At 34.6% G+C, this 18188-nt stretch overlaps 1 protein-coding gene across 3 annotated transcripts in view; it reads left to right on the top strand.

The window, feature by feature from the left end:
* Positions 1 to 18188, top strand: part of LOC106661487 (acetylcholine receptor subunit alpha-like) — a 356838-nt gene that overhangs the window by 223471 nt on the left and 115179 nt on the right. For all 3 annotated transcript variants that reach the window (XM_024229480.1, XM_014384928.2, XM_024229485.1), the window contains one exon: positions 11600 to 11739. In XM_024229480.1, the coding sequence (XP_024085248.1) occupies positions 11600 to 11739 (140 nt within the window). The remainder of the gene's footprint in view (positions 1 to 11599; positions 11740 to 18188) is intronic.

The following is an 18188-nucleotide window of genomic DNA, read 5'->3' on the forward strand; positions in this document are numbered from 1 at the left end:
CTAAAAATTGTGTCGTAGTGAGATACTGGAGAAAATAATTACATATTTCGCTTGTAAAAACGTTTTTCAACAATGTACAAGAATTGTTGTCAATTCGTAACATTGGTTTTCACGAACATTAATTTGTGAAATATTGGAAAGAAGAAAAGATTTGGTCATAAAGACCATGAAAATAGAATATTTTAATTGAAACACTGTATTTTTTTTGTTAAAATTCATTTGTTCAAAAAATGAAATTATAGCTACAGAATTTAATCGCTAACAGAACTTAATATCATTACAGTAAAGAGTCTTGCACTGAACCTCGCCATGGAAAAGTTATGTCATTAACCGATTAATGATCATGCTGAACTGGTTTGAGATAGGTTCAAAATGAAGAAGAAAACGAGATATGTACATAAACAATAGTACAGACAAATTTATTACTAACATCCAAACTTTAACATAACGTGGGGCAACGTAGGGAGGTCGGTGGCCGCAACGGTAGTCGTTGACACGGCGCTCATCACTGTAAGGTCCGGGGTTCGAATCCAGCGACCCTGCATTTGAACAAAGTGGAGTAGTATATAATATAGAGTATCAATGTGGAAAAACATTTGTAGGTAATGTGTGGTGATTAGTGACCGTTAATCGATATTTATTTAGAAATCGTGAGATGCGGTCTGGTGTGATGTAGGTTTCAGAAAAACGTTTTCTTTTTCGTGCCAACGTTTTGATCTTTATTGAGATCATCTTCAGGGCTGAAAGTGTTTGTCTTCTGTGTAATTGTGTCATTCTTGCTTGTCGTGTCGAGAGTGACACAATTACACAGAAGACAAACAGTTTGAGCCCTGAAGATGATCTCAATAAAAATCGAAACGTTGGCACGATAAAGAAAATGTTTTTCTGAAACCTACATCACACCAGACCGCATCTCACGAATTCTAAATAAATTTGTAGGTAAGACAATTCATTTAAAAAAATATAATTAAGTAATTTTTCTGTTATTTTTATTCTCGTTGTGTAGGCATACGAAATGTTCGGGTTTTGGATGTACAAAACGCTTTTTATGTTGATACTAAGTCAAAAAATATTATGAACATGTTCTTGCCAATGGGTTCTAGGATTTGAGACTTTTATGAAATTCTAATATAAATAGCTTTTTTTTTAATATGGTCTGCCTTTATACTGCTCGTATTTCAAGGATATTGTATATCAGTCGGCTTGTTTGTATGTTTTAACATATGTTAATAAAATAACATGTGGGCTTATTAAGTTATATGGGGAAGTAACACAAGCCAAATAACGCTTCCAGTAAAGTTGTTAAAAATTATGTTGTTAAAAAAGTAAACTCGAATTAGTCTTAAAGACTCTTTAAAGCATCTAAGTTCAAATTTTTACAGCAATAAAACATAATCATTTTTGACTAGATCCTACGGGAGCATTTTTCTGTGTCTCTGATGTCCATTATTCCATATAAAAATTCATAACTCCTCTGAATTTTATCCAAATTCTGGGTTTTGAATACCTTTGGGAAGGACGATATTTTTTTCTCTTAGTTAGCAATGTTGAGATTGTATACCATTATCAGTTTAAAAAATATGAATAAAACAAGTAAAAATTCGTCAAATATTTTGTTTTTACCGCCGGTTATAATTTATTAACGAAAGCCAGGTTTGTGAAATTAAGTGTAGTTTATGGAGTCAAAATACCTCTAAAAATTTCTTTGTATCGGTGGATTCATTTCAAAGTTATTACAATTTTTGAGATTTTCGCGGAGCGGAAAAAGATTTTTCTTACCCAAAAATTTGTATTCCGGTATTTTTGGGGGTGAATAGATGGATATAAACTCAATTAATCATACACAAACTACACTATTAACTGTGTTTCTTTTCATTTTTTCATCCCTATGTTAACATGGTAACTTACTGTACCATTAAAACAAAAAAATTCGAATCGAAAAATGATTTACGAATGTAATTTTTGAAATATCAGAAAGAAGATGATATTTGGTCATAAAGACCATGGAAATACTATCTTTATAAATTTATTTATGATCAATACATGTTTAGTTTTGCATTTGGGCAAAATTTCATAACAAATCTTGAATGGTAGATTAATACCGTTTTTCTCAAATATGTAGTTCTTGTAAACTATAGTCAGGTTGATTCGTTCTTTGTTTTTCAAAAACCTGGCCACAAGTTTTAAAGTTATAATGGTACAATTTTATAAATTAATATAATATTTAATATAATATTTATATATTTATATATTAAATAAATTGACTTGACAGACATGTATCTGAAAATGCAAAAATTTAAAGTTGTGAAGCAGTTATGCTGATACAATATTATCTCATAAAATGAAACAATAATAGAAATGAAATTAGTTTTAAAAAGTAATTATCTGATGAGACGGCGAAGAAATCAGTATGTTTTGAACTAGAGACAGAATAATTAAAGAAAGTGCTTTCTCCTGCAATTGTGTATTTAGTGATAGAAATGCGTAATTACATTTGACTAAGCGAGACTAAATGTATTTCTTAATCGTTTATAAATGTGCTCCTTAGAATAACTAACAGTATTACAAAACCTCTGTAGGAAAAGTAAAACGGAAAGCTGGAATACAAAACGCTCAGAAAAGAAGAGGAAAGTAACAAAAAGGAAGCTGAGAATTCCCCACTTGGCTTAATGACCCCGGCTTGACTTTTATGGCTACCCCCGACAAGATTTAGCCTTTATTATAAAACTAGAAAACAACAAGCTCCACGGGTGTTAGACAAAGGAGAACACATTTACCTGTACGCTTTTGGGCCGAAGGGGCCGTTTTCTACGTTTTTACCTAAGGCGACATCAAACAATCGCCGTTTCCCCATGCCGCGCCATGCCAACTTTCCATTAAAATTTCCATTTTGCGGTTTGTTTCTCTTTAATGGGGTTTTCTGTTGAATTGGAGCTTCACAGCTGGCGCATAATTTAATTTAACAAGCTTCCTGAAGCTGAACAACAAACATTCGAATCGTAGTAATGACTACGCCAGGAACCGCTCCAAGGATATTTGTATTCGACTTTTATACAAAGAAGCTTGTTTATTCGTTTTAGTTAAATATTGAAATTTGAACCGTCTAGCGACGAACACACTTGACTAAACAACCAAAATTCTAGTAAGTATTTCAACCGGTTGATTTGCAGTTTTGGTCGTTTGCAAAGTTCTCCATTCAATTTCGACAAAGATATTTATTTTTTGACAACATTACTTTTTTAAAGAATTGACATAGAGATTGAAGAGATCTGTACCGATATTTTAAAAAAAGAGTTATTTATGTACAAAAACAAAGAAATAAAATAATCATTCGTTTCAATGGTTCGGGGGGCTATAGAACCCCAAACCATTGAAAACCTAGAAACGCCCGGGTGGTCGCTACGGTTTATGCGTTGACACGGCGTTCATCATTGTAAGGTAAAGGTCCCGGGTTCGAATCCAGTGGCCCTGCATTCGAACCCGACATACTTACAAATAGGCTTTTTTTCAAAAAGACCGGCACCCCGAGGGTTTATATAACCTCTGCTGTTGCGAACCTCGTAGGAAAAAAATAGGTTCGGGGTTGACAAAGGTATACGCAAAATAAAAAGATGCATACAAATATTTATAAAATAATGATTTTAGTTATAAATAAAAAATATATAGTAAATATTTCAATCATAGTTATTTCCAACGTCATCAGTGTGTACCGCGTGAAAGGCTCTCATCTCGCAGACCCCGCGGCTGTGGGTTCGATTCCCACCGTCGCCCCTGGAATTTTCTTCACCCAAGAATACAAATAATAAAAATATTAATGAATATAGAATCTGGCTAATATGTAAAAGCATAAGGTGATTTGAAAAACAAAAATTATTAGCGTTTTCAGTGCGTTTTGATATAAATAAAAACACCGGGACCCCAGGGGGTTGATATGACCTTTGGTGTTGCCCCCGTTAAAAAAAAACCAATGGGTTCTACCTCCGAATCCAGGGCTCCAAAAAAATAAATTCCTGGAGTACCTGCCATTAATGTTACACACAAACATTTATATCGACATGTTACAATTTTAGTGACGTATTAAACAAAGACAGTTTTGTCAAATGGACAATAATTTTTGTTTATTTATCGTAGGGTGTACAGAATTCTTCTTTTTTTTATAAACATAAAATATTAATACATTACATACAATAAAAACTTAAATTTATTTCAATTTGGCCAAACATCTGCCAGCAGATAATAGATTTTATAGAATGCTACTTACAGAAAAACATATAAACGGGTGACCTTTTATGTTTATTAAAGGATTATTTGAAATCCTTTTTGAAAAATAGTACCTGTCTTATTATATATGTAATGCAATTATATACTTTCATTTGGAATTTTAAATATACTTATAAATGGTCCATTTGTTATCGTATTTATCACTTTTACTATTGTATTATCTTTCGTTGAATTTTGATGATATATCATAATTGAGGTTTCAAACCGTCTAGTCGTTGTTGAAGATGGATGGCGTTGAACACTTAACACGTTTGACAAAAGAGGAAAAGCGAGACTAAACGGATCAGACTTATACTAATCCATCAACCTTAGGAGAACGAGACATGACTGCTTTGGTCCTTTATCGTCCAGACCAGTATGACGGAACAAACTATAGATTCATCACCCGATTACTTCAAGAAATTCGGTGATTCTTAATAGGACAATAAAACGTCAACAAGGAAGTGTATATTAGTCACTTCTAGATGTTCCGCTAACTGTAAGTTGTTATCAATTCCAGATTGCGTAGGTTGGAAACCGCGAGGAAAAATGTTTCCACTATCTTTGATCTTTGAGTATCACGAGGCCAATAAACTACTTATGGAAGATTTAATTGCTAAACGATATATTTTAGCTTAGTTGACAATACTTAGTTATCTATTTTACACCGGTTGGTCTTCGTGGGAACACTGCAATTTATTTTTACTAGTTTTGAAATCCTACTTTTATTATTTTTTTTTTCAATAAGAATTAATTATTCAGGAAATAAATATATCTAATTTGGAGGTCAGGTTTATGTTAAAGTTAGTATATATAATTTATTTTACAATGAGCGAAAAAAGTAAAATTAAATTAGAACATTTTATAGCATGAATGACAAAACAACACCAACAGAAGCTTGTCAATAAAAAATTTATGTGTTATTCTTTCAGACTTTGTTTATTTTGGAATATTTTTTTATCAGGATGAATTATAGTCTCGCGTCTTCGTCTTAACGAAGATTTAAGACGCTGTATGTTTCCATACAAAGCCTTCGCCCATTTAGTTTGCCATTAGGGGTTAAATGGTTTTATTGTATGAAGTAACGATCTCCTTTCAGTGTCCCTGTCGGACTTTCCGTTCTCCTCCTCCCGAGTCGGCAAAGTTTGAAGGGCAGTAACGAGGGTTAAGGGCAAAGAGCAACACGGTTCTTGGTCTGTTATGCAAGTTATTGAGTCGTTAAGGCCCCAGCGGGGGGTTCTGCCGACGTGAAAGGGGTGACCCTCGTTAAAAGGTATTAGGCTGAGCCAAAGTTCAAAGAACTGCTCATTATCTCACGCCATGGAGTTTCCCATTTCCATATCACACGGACGGCCGGGTCCACGTCAACCAGTTTTTTCTATTAAACCCTTTGTCAGTCTGTTTCCACGTTCGGGATGAATTTCCGATAGAACGAAAGTTGCTCTCACGGCGGGTTTTTTCTCAACCTCCAAATGATGCCCTCTCCGAGTCTTGCTGGAACCCGTCCAAAAACGCATTTTGTCCGGAAACATTCCGCCGGGAAAAGTCCGTTTCCTGATAAGAACGGTCAAAAGGAAACTTTGATGCATAAAACCCTACTTTCTGCTTAGAAATGTGTCAATTTTAAAACCCACAATGACTTTTTGATTACAACAAAACAATTTTATTATACCTATAAACTTTCAACAATCAGAATTTATTTAGAAATCGTGAGATGCGGTCTGGTGTGATGTAGGTTTCAGAAAAACATTTTCTTTATCGTGCCAACGTTTCGATCTTTATTGAGATCATCTTCAGGGCCTGGGATTTACAAACATTGTTTACATATTACAATTACATTTTGGAACAAAAACAATGTTTGTAAATCCCAGGCCCTGAAGATGATCTCAATAAAGATCGAAACGTTGGCACGAGAAAGAAAATGTTTTTCTGAAACCTACATCACACCAGACCGCATCTCACGATTTCTAAATAAATATCGATTAACGGTCACTAATCACCAAACAATCAAAATTATAGTTTTATTAATTTTACTTATTTTGAGCAAAATTTATTGTACAACACTTACCATCAATCATAAATTGTTAGATTTCTAATGAACCTTCTCGTTTCCGCTCAACTGGTTGAAATAGTTTATCATCATCTAGGTCTTATGATAACGAATATCTGGTATGTATGGCGTCCTTTGGTATATTTAAGTCCCACCGACGTTGCCATTCTGTCGTTGCCCCTTAATGACTTCTTCGACATTTGTAGCATTGATACTAGGTCGTATATTATATATAATGTCTCATACTGTATTTATTAGGTCATTCGCAAACCTATAGGCATTTGTTCTGAGATAATTTGTAACCTCCGTCGATGTTGTCTTATCGGCTTGCGTGACCAGTAGTAATGCTTTCCTTTGCGCTTTTGTTAGCCCTGCTCAACCTGTTTTTTTGATGTTCCTTGGCAATGCAGGTGACGCGTATGCTTTAGTTGATTCACATACTGATCGGTACATAACAAGTCGGCTTTTATAGGAGATACCCTACCCGGGTTCAGTTATGGTTCTTATTTGGTAGTACTTGGGTACAACTATTCCACTCATTTCTTTAGTGTGGGTTTCAAATTTTGCTCCTCGCCCAATAGTAACACCTAACAACTTAACATTTTGGGGCAAGGTATTGTATGACCATTTATTCTAACGACTAGAGGACTTCTCATATTCGAATGTCCCTTTAACATGATAATATTGGAATGTTCAGTCAATGTTTGCTTCTGGTATCTCTTTTTCGTCGCTGTCTTTTCTTTGGTTTGACGTGCCATTGGTTTAAACCATTTAACTACGTTCACTGGATGTCTGCATGTCTTCTCTCACGTTTATGTAAAATTAGAGTAAGGTTATATTAATGTTTTTATTGAAGTTTGTTGTGCCAGTTACGTTACAGAATTTAATCATTTTTAAAATACGTCTGCTTGCATGCTCGCATTCTTTTCTGTCGTAAATTCAGAGCTATAGATTTCTGTATTCAAATTTAGGTGTGAAATGATCGTCCATCCTTTTTATTTTTTTACCCTTGAATGGTCGTCATATTTCATTGTTTAACTAATTTCAATATGTCTAGCTGTCTCCTCTCGCGTTTGCTTTTGTTGTAAAATTAAATTTCTATGTTTCTGGATTTACAAGTGGAATGATTTTGCTATCTTGTCTGCCTCTAAAATAGGTTGGTGTGCCTGTTATGATACATCATTTCATCATGTTCAATGGATGTCTGTATGTCTCTTGAATTCTATTCTGTTGTAAAATTTAATATTTTGCTTTCTGTTTAGAAATGTATATCTATGGACATGTTGTCTCTTCTTTGGTATGTTCAGCCAGTCGTTCACCATCTTTAGTGGATGTCTGTCTGTCGTCTCTCGCGTTTATCGCTATTGTAAAATTAGGTTAAAGGTTAAATGTCCAGATTTCTCTGTACAAATTTTGATGTAAAATGATCTCTGACCATCCAAATCTGTCTCTCCTCTGGTTTGGTGAGCCAGTCGCCTTTTTTAGTTTACCAGTAAACCATGTTCAGTGGATATCTCTCTGTGGCCTCTCGCGTTCGTTCATGTTGTAAAATTAGATTAAGATTTCATTTCTTTATACTTACCCATTTACACTGTCTCTGCCTCTCGTCATTTGTGGTAGTTTCCATTCTATAATCTGACCAAGCTTAGGTTCAATAGACTAATTTATTAGCAGATTGATCAGTAATGAACATTCTTGCTGGTTTGGTCGGTTTAGATTAAAATTGACAAATGGAAACAAATGCGATTTCTTTCATTTGATATGTTTAACTTTAAAATTAGCAAATTTCTTTATGACAAAACTATCCAGGTAGCATATACTTTTCTTCAATTTTTAAACATTATATCCATTAAGTATTAATCCATTTATGTTTAGTGGCTAATTGTTCAAATTACTTTTTTCAATTAATTATTCTCTTTATGTAAGATCTTGGTCGCGATAGCTCGTGGTTAGAGAACCAAGACTTTACATAAAAAGAATAATTAATTGAAATAATTATATCCTTTGTTGTGCTATCCATTTCTTCCCATTAATAAAGTGCTTATTGTTTATAATGTTTCCACAATTTGTGATATGAAGTATGAAAAGGAGACATTTTAAGTTAGAGTATGGAACATTTTAAAGTTCTACAGATATATAATTTTTATGCAGAAATACATGGTAGATGTAATGGAACTGAAAAAGATGATTTCATTTGAAACGTAATTAAAGCAAAAATATTTAAAAAATTATTTATCCGTCTTTTAAATTATGAAGACGATATAATCTGCAATGGCTTTTATATGCAGAGAGCTGAAATACGTCTCAAAGAACACGAAACAAGACTGAAAAATTAATTGACGATGTAGTCGGTTAAAGAAGATGGAACTCGTTAAAAACACGACATTAACTTACAAACCGACCATACAAGAAAAACAGACGTTCAGTCGTTTCATTAACTGTTAATTTTCGAAGACTCAGTGATAATCCAACGCTGGAAACGCTTTTCTGTTAAATGGTTCGTACAGACGGCGATAAGAAAAAAGTCGGCTAGCATTAAAACGGCTCAGCGACCGGACGGCCGGCGGCAATTGGGCCCTGTTCAACTCCCTTTCAAACCCGGGGCTGGTCCATTTTTAATTTTCACTTTCCGGTCTATCGTACCGCGGTTTGGCTGATGATTGCTTTGAACTCCAGTGCCGATAAATGGGACGGATGGAATATTCGACGCCGCCTCAAACCAGCAACGTGAGTGAAAAATTAAGGGAAGCGGTTAGGAATGACAATTATTGAGATCATTTCAAAAAAGAGAATCAATGTGATTAAAAATATATTTCTTTGACATATAAACTGCTCAAAAAATGAATAGGGACATTGCCAATTTTGTAGTATTAACTTGCCCTAGAATTTTTATTTTATTTTATCATAAATTGCATTAAAATTTATTATAAATTATTGTTTTTACTGAGAGAAAATTTAATTAATTAAGGTATTTTGAAAAATAAAAGGCCGGATTGTGTACCTAACTGAGGATTGGCCACACGCGGTTGACACGGGCAACTGCTTTGTGGCCAAAGACCGCGCAGGTGCCCCTTGTGCAGAGAGAGGTTGCTCGATGTGTCCCACATAATAGAGGCGTATCATGCCTTGGCTCCGCAGAGAGAGCGTGTAGGCTTGCCGCCGGATTTAAGAATGGATCTCGGACAAGGGTCCCCTGCAACGCTTGTTAGGGGAACTGGTAATTTTTTTGTATATAGTCTTCAAAATATGTGTTTTGTATTTTTTTTTTGTTTTGCATATGTGAGTGTATTTATTAGAATGAATGGGGAGGGCTGATGATGAAATAACATCCCCATCGCCCCTTAAGCTGTGAACGTGACTTGGGTCGATGGCGGAATATTTATAAAAGTACCCCATCGACCCCAATTAGATAAATTTGTTATTGTATGCAGATCGATAGAGGAACAATGAGTACTCCGTCTGTCAAATAGAATGAATGCAATGTATATGGGTGTGATTGTATTTATATGTGTGAACACATATTGAGTGTGTTGTAATATTTCGCATGCGATCGGGGCTGAAATATCCAAGCCCCTTTAATAAAAGTCTTATGTTAGCTAAAACCTCTGTGTAGCTTTTAGGCATACTGTTAATTTCAAGCAATTTATGGATTTGGATTTAGCTTGGGTTGGTGATAGAAAAGCCTTCTCTGCAACACAGCCCACATGTGCTCAATGGGATTGAAGTCTGAAAACAATGGGGAAGGGGCAGATGGGAAATTTCCAGGTTTTCTAAATATTGATGAACAACTCTGCTTCTATGAGGTCTGACATTGTCATCCAAATAATTTGAGTGATGGATTCGATAATTTCTTGGACATAACGGATTGCGGTGAAGATGCCTTCAACAATATGGAGCCAACTTGGTCCTCCAGTGTAAATCCCAGTCCAGACACCGCCTCCTCCAAACTGCACCGATGGGAGCACGAACTGAGCCATTGTACGCATCCACTGTTCTCGGTAGACCCTTTCGGTGCCTGCTTTCACCTAAAACGCGACTCATCAGTAAACATAACAGCATTCCATTGGTGTTCTCTTTTAGACGCTCGCTGCACCTATCCTTCTGAGTTGCTGGTGGCAGGCTTTTGCTGCGTCTCAAAGGGGCATACTTGGCCAATTTCCCACAAACTATTACGAATCATTTGTATTGATAAATGCCTGCCGAAGCATCTTGCAATTCATTTAGAATCTGGCGGGCCCTATGAAAATAGTTGCAGTCTTGCATTGTCTTGCAGTAAAGACAATATTTCTGTCCTCCCTTAACGCTGAGATCCACTACCAGCTAAAGCCCGCGAGACAATGTTCTGAGAAACGCTACCTACCTCTGCGATTCCTTGGCGGCGACCTCGATGACCATTCTCACAATAATATTGCAAACTTTTGATTCCAGATGATCTTTTCATGGTTAAAGAGGATACAAGTTGATTCAAATGGTGAAAAGTTGAGAAAAGGTGTTTGTTGACAAAATGAATCATCTTCATGTTTACTATTCTTAAGTAAACTCTTTATTAAAAATGAAGATAAACATTTGTTTGTTTTTGGTTGTTATTTTCTATTCTGTTTTATCTAACTTTATCCAACAAATAAGAATGTATCGATTAGTTTGATTAAAGCTAATAGAATAAGAATAAATTACAAATATTCCTATTCATTTTTGAGCAGTTTATTTTCTTACAACTTACTTAAAATAATTGTGAGATGTAAACAGTGAATACACAACACTTGAGTTCCATCGTAATGAATAAACATATGTTTAACCCCGCATCAGTCAATTAATGATTGTAGCATACCGATCCGTTGGAAAAACGGATGGAATATCTTCACGAATGTACAGGTTTTTACTTTAATGTCAATAAAGCTTTTGCCACCTGCCGAGGGTTGTGCTTTGCGTTCAGATAATAGTGACCACCCTCGCAAAAAGCCTTTGTGCCGACTAAAAACAGATACAAACACCTTGTTTAAATGTAACAAAACACATTGAAACAATTTTGAACTTAATAATATAAGGTATCAGCATGAATCAGAGTAGGATTGTTGTTGAAATTAATAAATTCAACGTTTAAATTCTTGACACTATTCAAATTTATATTTTTGAAGTGGGTAAATTTGATTTATTAACAGGAAATATTTAATTATTAGCTGTGTTTGACTTAACACTGGAAGTTCTTGATAAAGTACAATTAGTCAAAAGAGTCTGAAATTCTAAACTTGACTGTCAATCTCTTTAAAATGTCTGTATTACTTTTTTCAGGATGTTCAGGGAATCCGGATGCGAAGCGGCTGTACGACGATCTTCTCTCGAACTACAACAAGCTCGTCCGCCCTGTTATCAACGTCACAGATGCGCTCACTGTCAAGATCAAGCTGAAACTTTCTCAGCTGATAGATGTCGTAAGTAAATTTTGTTTTTGAACTTTCCCAGTAGGGGAACGGTCTAAATTAACAGATTTCCTTTGATTATCTACTCAAAATCGGTGATTTTTTTTTGCAAAAAGAATGATTTTTAGATCTGTTAAATGAGTACCTGCAGCTTGATCGTTTCTGGTTATCGTGTACTGTCAGCAGCGTTTTGGATGTTTGTTATTTTCCGATTTAGTGAACCCTTACCTTTCGGACAACACGGAAAAACACCGCAAAATAGTGCTGTGCCTCGGAATTGAAACGTCTCGTGGGAGCCTTCAATTTTTATGGAAAATGCGTTACGCATGTGACAGGCCGCGTTAAGGAAGGCTATATAAAAATATATAAAACGAAAAACATTCATGTGAGAAAGAGAAAAAAGAGAGAGAAAAAGGGGACGAAAGGGAAAAAAGAGAAAGATAGAGAGAGAGAGAGAGAGAAAAAGAAAGTGAATGAAAGTCCGACAAAGACAAAGAATGAGAGTCAGTGAGATAGATAGCTAGATAGACGGATATATCGATAGCTATATAAATGGATAGATATATAAATAGATAGAGGAAGAGAAAGAGAGAGTGAGAGTGAGAGAGAGAAAGAGAGAGTGAGAGAGAGAAAGCGAGAGTGAGATAGAGAGAAAAAGAGCGAGAGAAAGAGAGAGTGAGTGAGTGAGAGAGAGAGAAAGAGAAAGAGAGAAAAAAAAAGGGCGAGTGCACATGGTGTTAAGTAACTCTAAATGTCAAACTTGAACTGATACGTAAAGGTAAAACAATGGAAACCAGGAGAAGGTAAAAGAAAAAATTAATTATTGCATACACATATAAAATGGTTGTATTAAATATAAAAATAAAGATTAATTTTATATCAAGGTTTCCAACGTTGAAATTTTAATCTTAAGAATAAATTATTATAAAGGAATATTTGATAGCCTTTCATAAGTTTATTTAGTAAGGGATAAAGAGACATTGTAATAAGCCACCTGCTATAAGCAGCGTTAGGGATTGTGAACTCTAATAACATTTTTTTTCTCTTTATTCGGACGGTATTTGCCGCAGTGCCCGTAAGCCTTATTTGATCCTTTTTAATTATATAATGAACCAGCGGAAAAAGACAATAAAACCTCCTGGAATAGACAGGTTCTTTTGTAAAAAATTTCCCTTTCATAAACAATTCTTCGTGTGTAACGAAATTCTATTACTTAAAAGTCAATAAATAACCGGCGCTCCTTTGGTAATGAGGGTTTCTAGAACAAAGTGGCGAGATTAGGAAAAAATCCGAATATGAATGAAATATTAATTGACCGCCGATCAATAGAGTATAAAATTTTATTCTGTATTGCTGCTACACTGCCTTTAAAAAAACATAAAACATGACTATTAAACATTTTTTGCGCAATCAATAAAAAAGTGTGTGTGTGTGTGTGTGTGTGAGAGAGAGAGAGAGAGAGAGAGAGAGAGAGAGAGAGAGAGAGAGAGAGAGAGAGGGACGGAGAGAGAAAGTGAATGCTATTTTTCTTTTAACATACAACAATGATTTTTCTGGTAAAAACGGCGTTCCCGTTATACCGTTCCGCAATACACACCTGAATTCCTGCATGGTATAACTTAGCGCCGTATTTCTTTATTCACGCAACTTTCTTTCATGTAGGTTAACTAAAGTGGATAATTAAATAAATAAATTTTATACCACATACTTAATATATATTAATCATGCATGTGAGTGAAAGTTATTAGTTGTCTGCTGTTCGATTGAAACAGATATCCGGCCGATTTTATTTTATGTTCTTGTGCTGTTACTCTAGCACTAAAAATTTTAAAACTTGACTGTTATACATCTTTTTGTAAAAGCTATTAATGTACAACTACCTACATGCCAATCTATTCATTTACAAAAAATAATTGAAACTTAATGTAAATTTTATGAATATTAAATAATGCACATTAAATTATAATAATTGCTTTAATCTCATAAAGGTTTGTAATGTTGTTTTATACCATTTTAACGATTATGATGCTAAAATAACATTAACAAAACAAAACATTTTATGAGAGTTAATGTTAGTAAGTTCTAAAATTTCATTACATAATTTTCCACCTGGATATTCAGTTCTACCTCCTTTTTATTGTGATTAGCTTTTAAATAATAACAGTAAAAATATTTACAACAAAAGCATATTGTGAAAAATGTATTTATAATTAATATTAACGACTACTGTGTGTGTAACAAACACTCTGTCAAAAATTTATGTCCGGTTTATTTGAGAATTGTGTCGTTTTGACACAATCACCGATGCGGATTATGTGTTGGAGGCCATAAACAAGCCTTTCCTAGAGTTTTCAATGTTTGTTTTTATCCTTGAGCAACATAACGTAGTGCTGCCGTCAAGCATTAAAGAAAACGTGTAAACCCCCATTCTTTGCTCGTTGCAAATTTTATTTACCCCCTTCATTCCAAATATTGATAAATCCTTACGGCCTGCTGTAAATTGTTTGACAGTGGGATTCGTGCAGGTATGTTTATATTTTCTTCCCAACAAAACAAGAAATGAATTTATGGAGGGGATTTACAAAGGGCTACGAAAAACATACTATAATTCAACTATACAAAATTTTGAAGTGGTTAATAATATAAAACAATTACTCAAATATTGTAGTTGACTGCTTTCACCATCTCAGTTTATTGAGACAACAGCATAATAAAAGGAGGTTGATGTGTGAATTAACCCATATAAATTGTCATGTCTAATTAATTATAATTAGGTCTTTTAAGTCGTAATGTAATTAGGTGACAATGACATTGATTCGATATGACATTTTGTTCAAATTGTCATCTTAATCTGTAAAATTAGAAACGTAGTTCGGCGAATTCAAATAAATAAAACAGTCTAATGTCACTTAAATTTAGGCCATTTATCAATCGTATATTCGAAATTTGATCAAATTCCGTGACATATTACAGATTATTGCATTTTTTATAAACCATGATTTATCCATGAAAATTATGAACTTTAAAAGTGAAATTGATTTAAAAAAATACATAAAATAAAATTATCAGTGAGAAAAAGTGAGTGCTATTTTTTAGAGAAACTACCAAACGAGATCCCTTCAACTGTCTCACAGCGAATACGACACAAACCTTGACTTGTTTAGTAGGAGCATATCAATAATGAACAAACTAATAATATTGTGACTGAAGTGCGTGTATATATCTGTGTGTGTGCGTGAGAGAGAGAGAGAGAGAGAGAGAGAGAGAGAGAGAGAGAGAGAGAAAAGTTCTATGCTGGTACTGCTTAGTGAGCAATAAAATGGACTTTCGGGCGGTAAACATATTGGTTCTTCTATCTTTATTAATCCTAAGTTGGTCAAATCAGGACAAAAAGTTAACTGGTGTTTGTTGATTTTGTGAGCGTGTAGGACTATAGGACACTTTTCTTTAAATTGGGTAACGCAGGGTTCACACAAAAGTCTTAACCATTCTAAATTCTGCTTTTGGAGGCTGAGCCGGGTGGGAGAGGGCGAACGTATCAGAAAGTAAATGTACAGTAATACAGGGATGTGGCTTTAACCCATTTTTATTTTACCTATTTCAGTATGACTTTTCTCTTCTTCAAAATAAAGGATTATAAAATTAATGTACAATTAAAATAATTAATAATAATCATAATATATCATGAAATAATTAATTAATTTAATTAATGTAATGACAGCGAGAGATTCATAATGGCCGATTTTCATCACAGACTAGAGTAAAATGTTAACTTTCTTGAAGTACTCCGTCTATTGTAATATATTGGTCGATTTTAAAATCATAAATCATGATTTTTGAAATCGGCGGTAGACTAAATTCCTACGATCGTTTTGTATTTGTTACTAAAAAATAATATAAAGGTTCTAAAAGAATATATAATGTAGGTGTCACTCTTATTTATTATCTATGTGTGACCAAGTCAAAAAGTCAAAAAGCATCGACACTACCAAAGTAGTCCTAGTTAACTAAATAAACATTGTAGTCTCATATATCTCAGGGAATTGACGCTATAAATGTGAAGCATAGTATATTTACCTATTTACCTATTTACCTCAGTGTGCAGATCACTTTTGTGTATCTGTGGGGGAGAGAAAGAGAAAGAGGGAAAGGCAGAGAGAGAGAGAGAGAGAGAGAGAGAGAGAGAGAGAGAGAGAGAGAGANATGGTGTAAACTAAATACAACAATTTTTTTTATATAGATCACTTTATGTTTTTAGTTGATAGAAGATAGAAAATACAAGATAAATTTATTCATTTTGTAAAACTTAAGTAAATACTTAGCTTTTCAGAGAGAGAGAGAGAGAGAAAGAGAGAGAAAGAAAGTAAGATTGACCAAAAAACAACCATACATTGGTTAATTCCGAATAAAATGATTTACTACTGGAGTGACCAGATTCCGTCAGATACGACATCCTCCGTAAGATTGAGCGAGATTGGCAAGGGGCTGAAGATCCGTGGGCGGTCCTTGAGAGCCGGAACTCAGCAGGGACATCAGCGATGAGTGGAAAAACAGGCGACGCTCCATCTTGGACGCTTCGGAGGAAAAAAGATTTAATTTTGTGTGTTTTTGTTTATTTCTTTGGGACTTCTTGCCGTTGTGGAGCGGAGAATTCACGTTTTCGAGGGGGCAAACGATAGGAAAAGACCAGGACGATGTTCGGACATTTATTTTATTTCACGCGATTGTGTTTTTCAAAGAGAGCTTGTTTTGTTATCTTTTTTTTATGTTTTTTCAGCAATACAGAGGACATTGTTATTTTATTGTTGTGTTCCTGAAGTGAAAAAAAACCAGTGTGACGCCAATTTTTTTTAAAGAAACATCCACACGACCACGGGAAAACCGGGTCGATTGTCAACGGTCCGATGAAGAACAGGTAATACAGTGAAGGTGTCATCCTGCCTCTGGCGAGGCATAGGAATAGAAAAGCAGACATTTTCTACTTTTTTTAACTGTTGACCATTCATTAAACGAGAGATAAAGAGAAGGAGAGAGAGACAGAGATAGATAGAGATAGATAGATAGGTAGGTAGATAGATAGATAGATAGATAGATAGAGATAGAGATAGAGATAGAGATAGAGATAGAGAGAGAGAGAGAGTGAGAAAGAGAGAGAGAGATTTGTTTTAACATAATACCATTAAGTTTTCTGCTGAAAATGACATTATACTATCTGGCCATACATACTTGAATTGCTTTATTGTATAACCTTAGCGCCGTATTTCTCCAATCGTGCAACTTCATATCAGGCATGTTTGGCCATAAATTTTCTATTGGACAATTAAAATAATATAAAGGATACATTTTAAATGAGAAACGTTAAGACCTTGCAAAGCGCACAACTTAAGAGTAGTATTCCTCTTAGGATTGGATTTATTTTACAACGATCATTTTATTATATTTTCAAGTGAATTGTTTGTGCTTATAGTTCCTACCCAATAAATTGTTTATGACTTTACGTTATAATTTGTTTTGTGTAATATTAGTATATACAACGTAGTAAGTCGTGATGAAGAAGTTGAAAGTGAATAATCTTAGGCCCTAGAGGTTACCTTCAACTTAGTTTAATGTTTGTCATTTATATGGATAAGTAAATATGGATGTCGGAAGGGCTTTACAACGGAGGGTGAAATTCGCCCCGTCACCGATCTGCGCACAATACACGTTATTAAAGAGAACGGGGATAAACGTGTTTCAAAATTATAATCAACGGATAAAACGGGCCGTCGATCCGGCGGCACCCTTGTTATATATTCACAAAGGAATCTTTGAGGGGGGAGGGCTTATCAGACAAAAACTGCCACTTTATCCGGAAATCTCTTTGAAATTCGATAAACATGGCCGCGGGGGATTAGCGACAGATTAACCCGTAGGATCGTTTTAAAATTTGAAATTTAAAATAAAAGCGTGGTGTTTAGTGACCGTTAGTTAATGATTATTCAGAGATCGTGAGATGCGGTCTGCAGTGACGTAGGTTTCAGAAAAACATATTCTTTATCGTGCCAACGTTTCGATCTTTATTGAGATCATCTTCAGGTTTGAAAGTGTTTGTTTTCCGTGTAGATGTGTCATTCTTGTCTGTCGTGTTGAGAGTGCCAGTGAGATATTGAATCATTATATCATATCAATATGTCATCGGCAATCTCAACACTGCATACAAGAATGACACATCTGCACGGAAAACAAACAATTTGAGCCCTGAAGATGAACTCAATAAAGATCGAAACGTTGACACGATAAAGAAAATATTTTCTAAAACCTACGTCACACCAGACCGCATCCCATGATTTCCGAGTAATTAATTAAAATAAAATTAAAAACAAATTAAAAACATGCTGCCATAACGCAAAAATGTAAATTTCAATCGATAACATAGTGTTGCATGTAAAATGTGGGTACATCGGATAAAGACTCTCAGTCAG

Source organism: Cimex lectularius, unplaced genomic scaffold, assembly GCF_000648675.2.
Source record: "Cimex lectularius strain Harlan isolate CLEC.00 unplaced genomic scaffold, Clec_2.1 scaffold20, whole genome shotgun sequence".
Classification (NCBI taxonomy): domain Eukaryota; kingdom Metazoa; phylum Arthropoda; class Insecta; order Hemiptera; family Cimicidae; genus Cimex; species Cimex lectularius.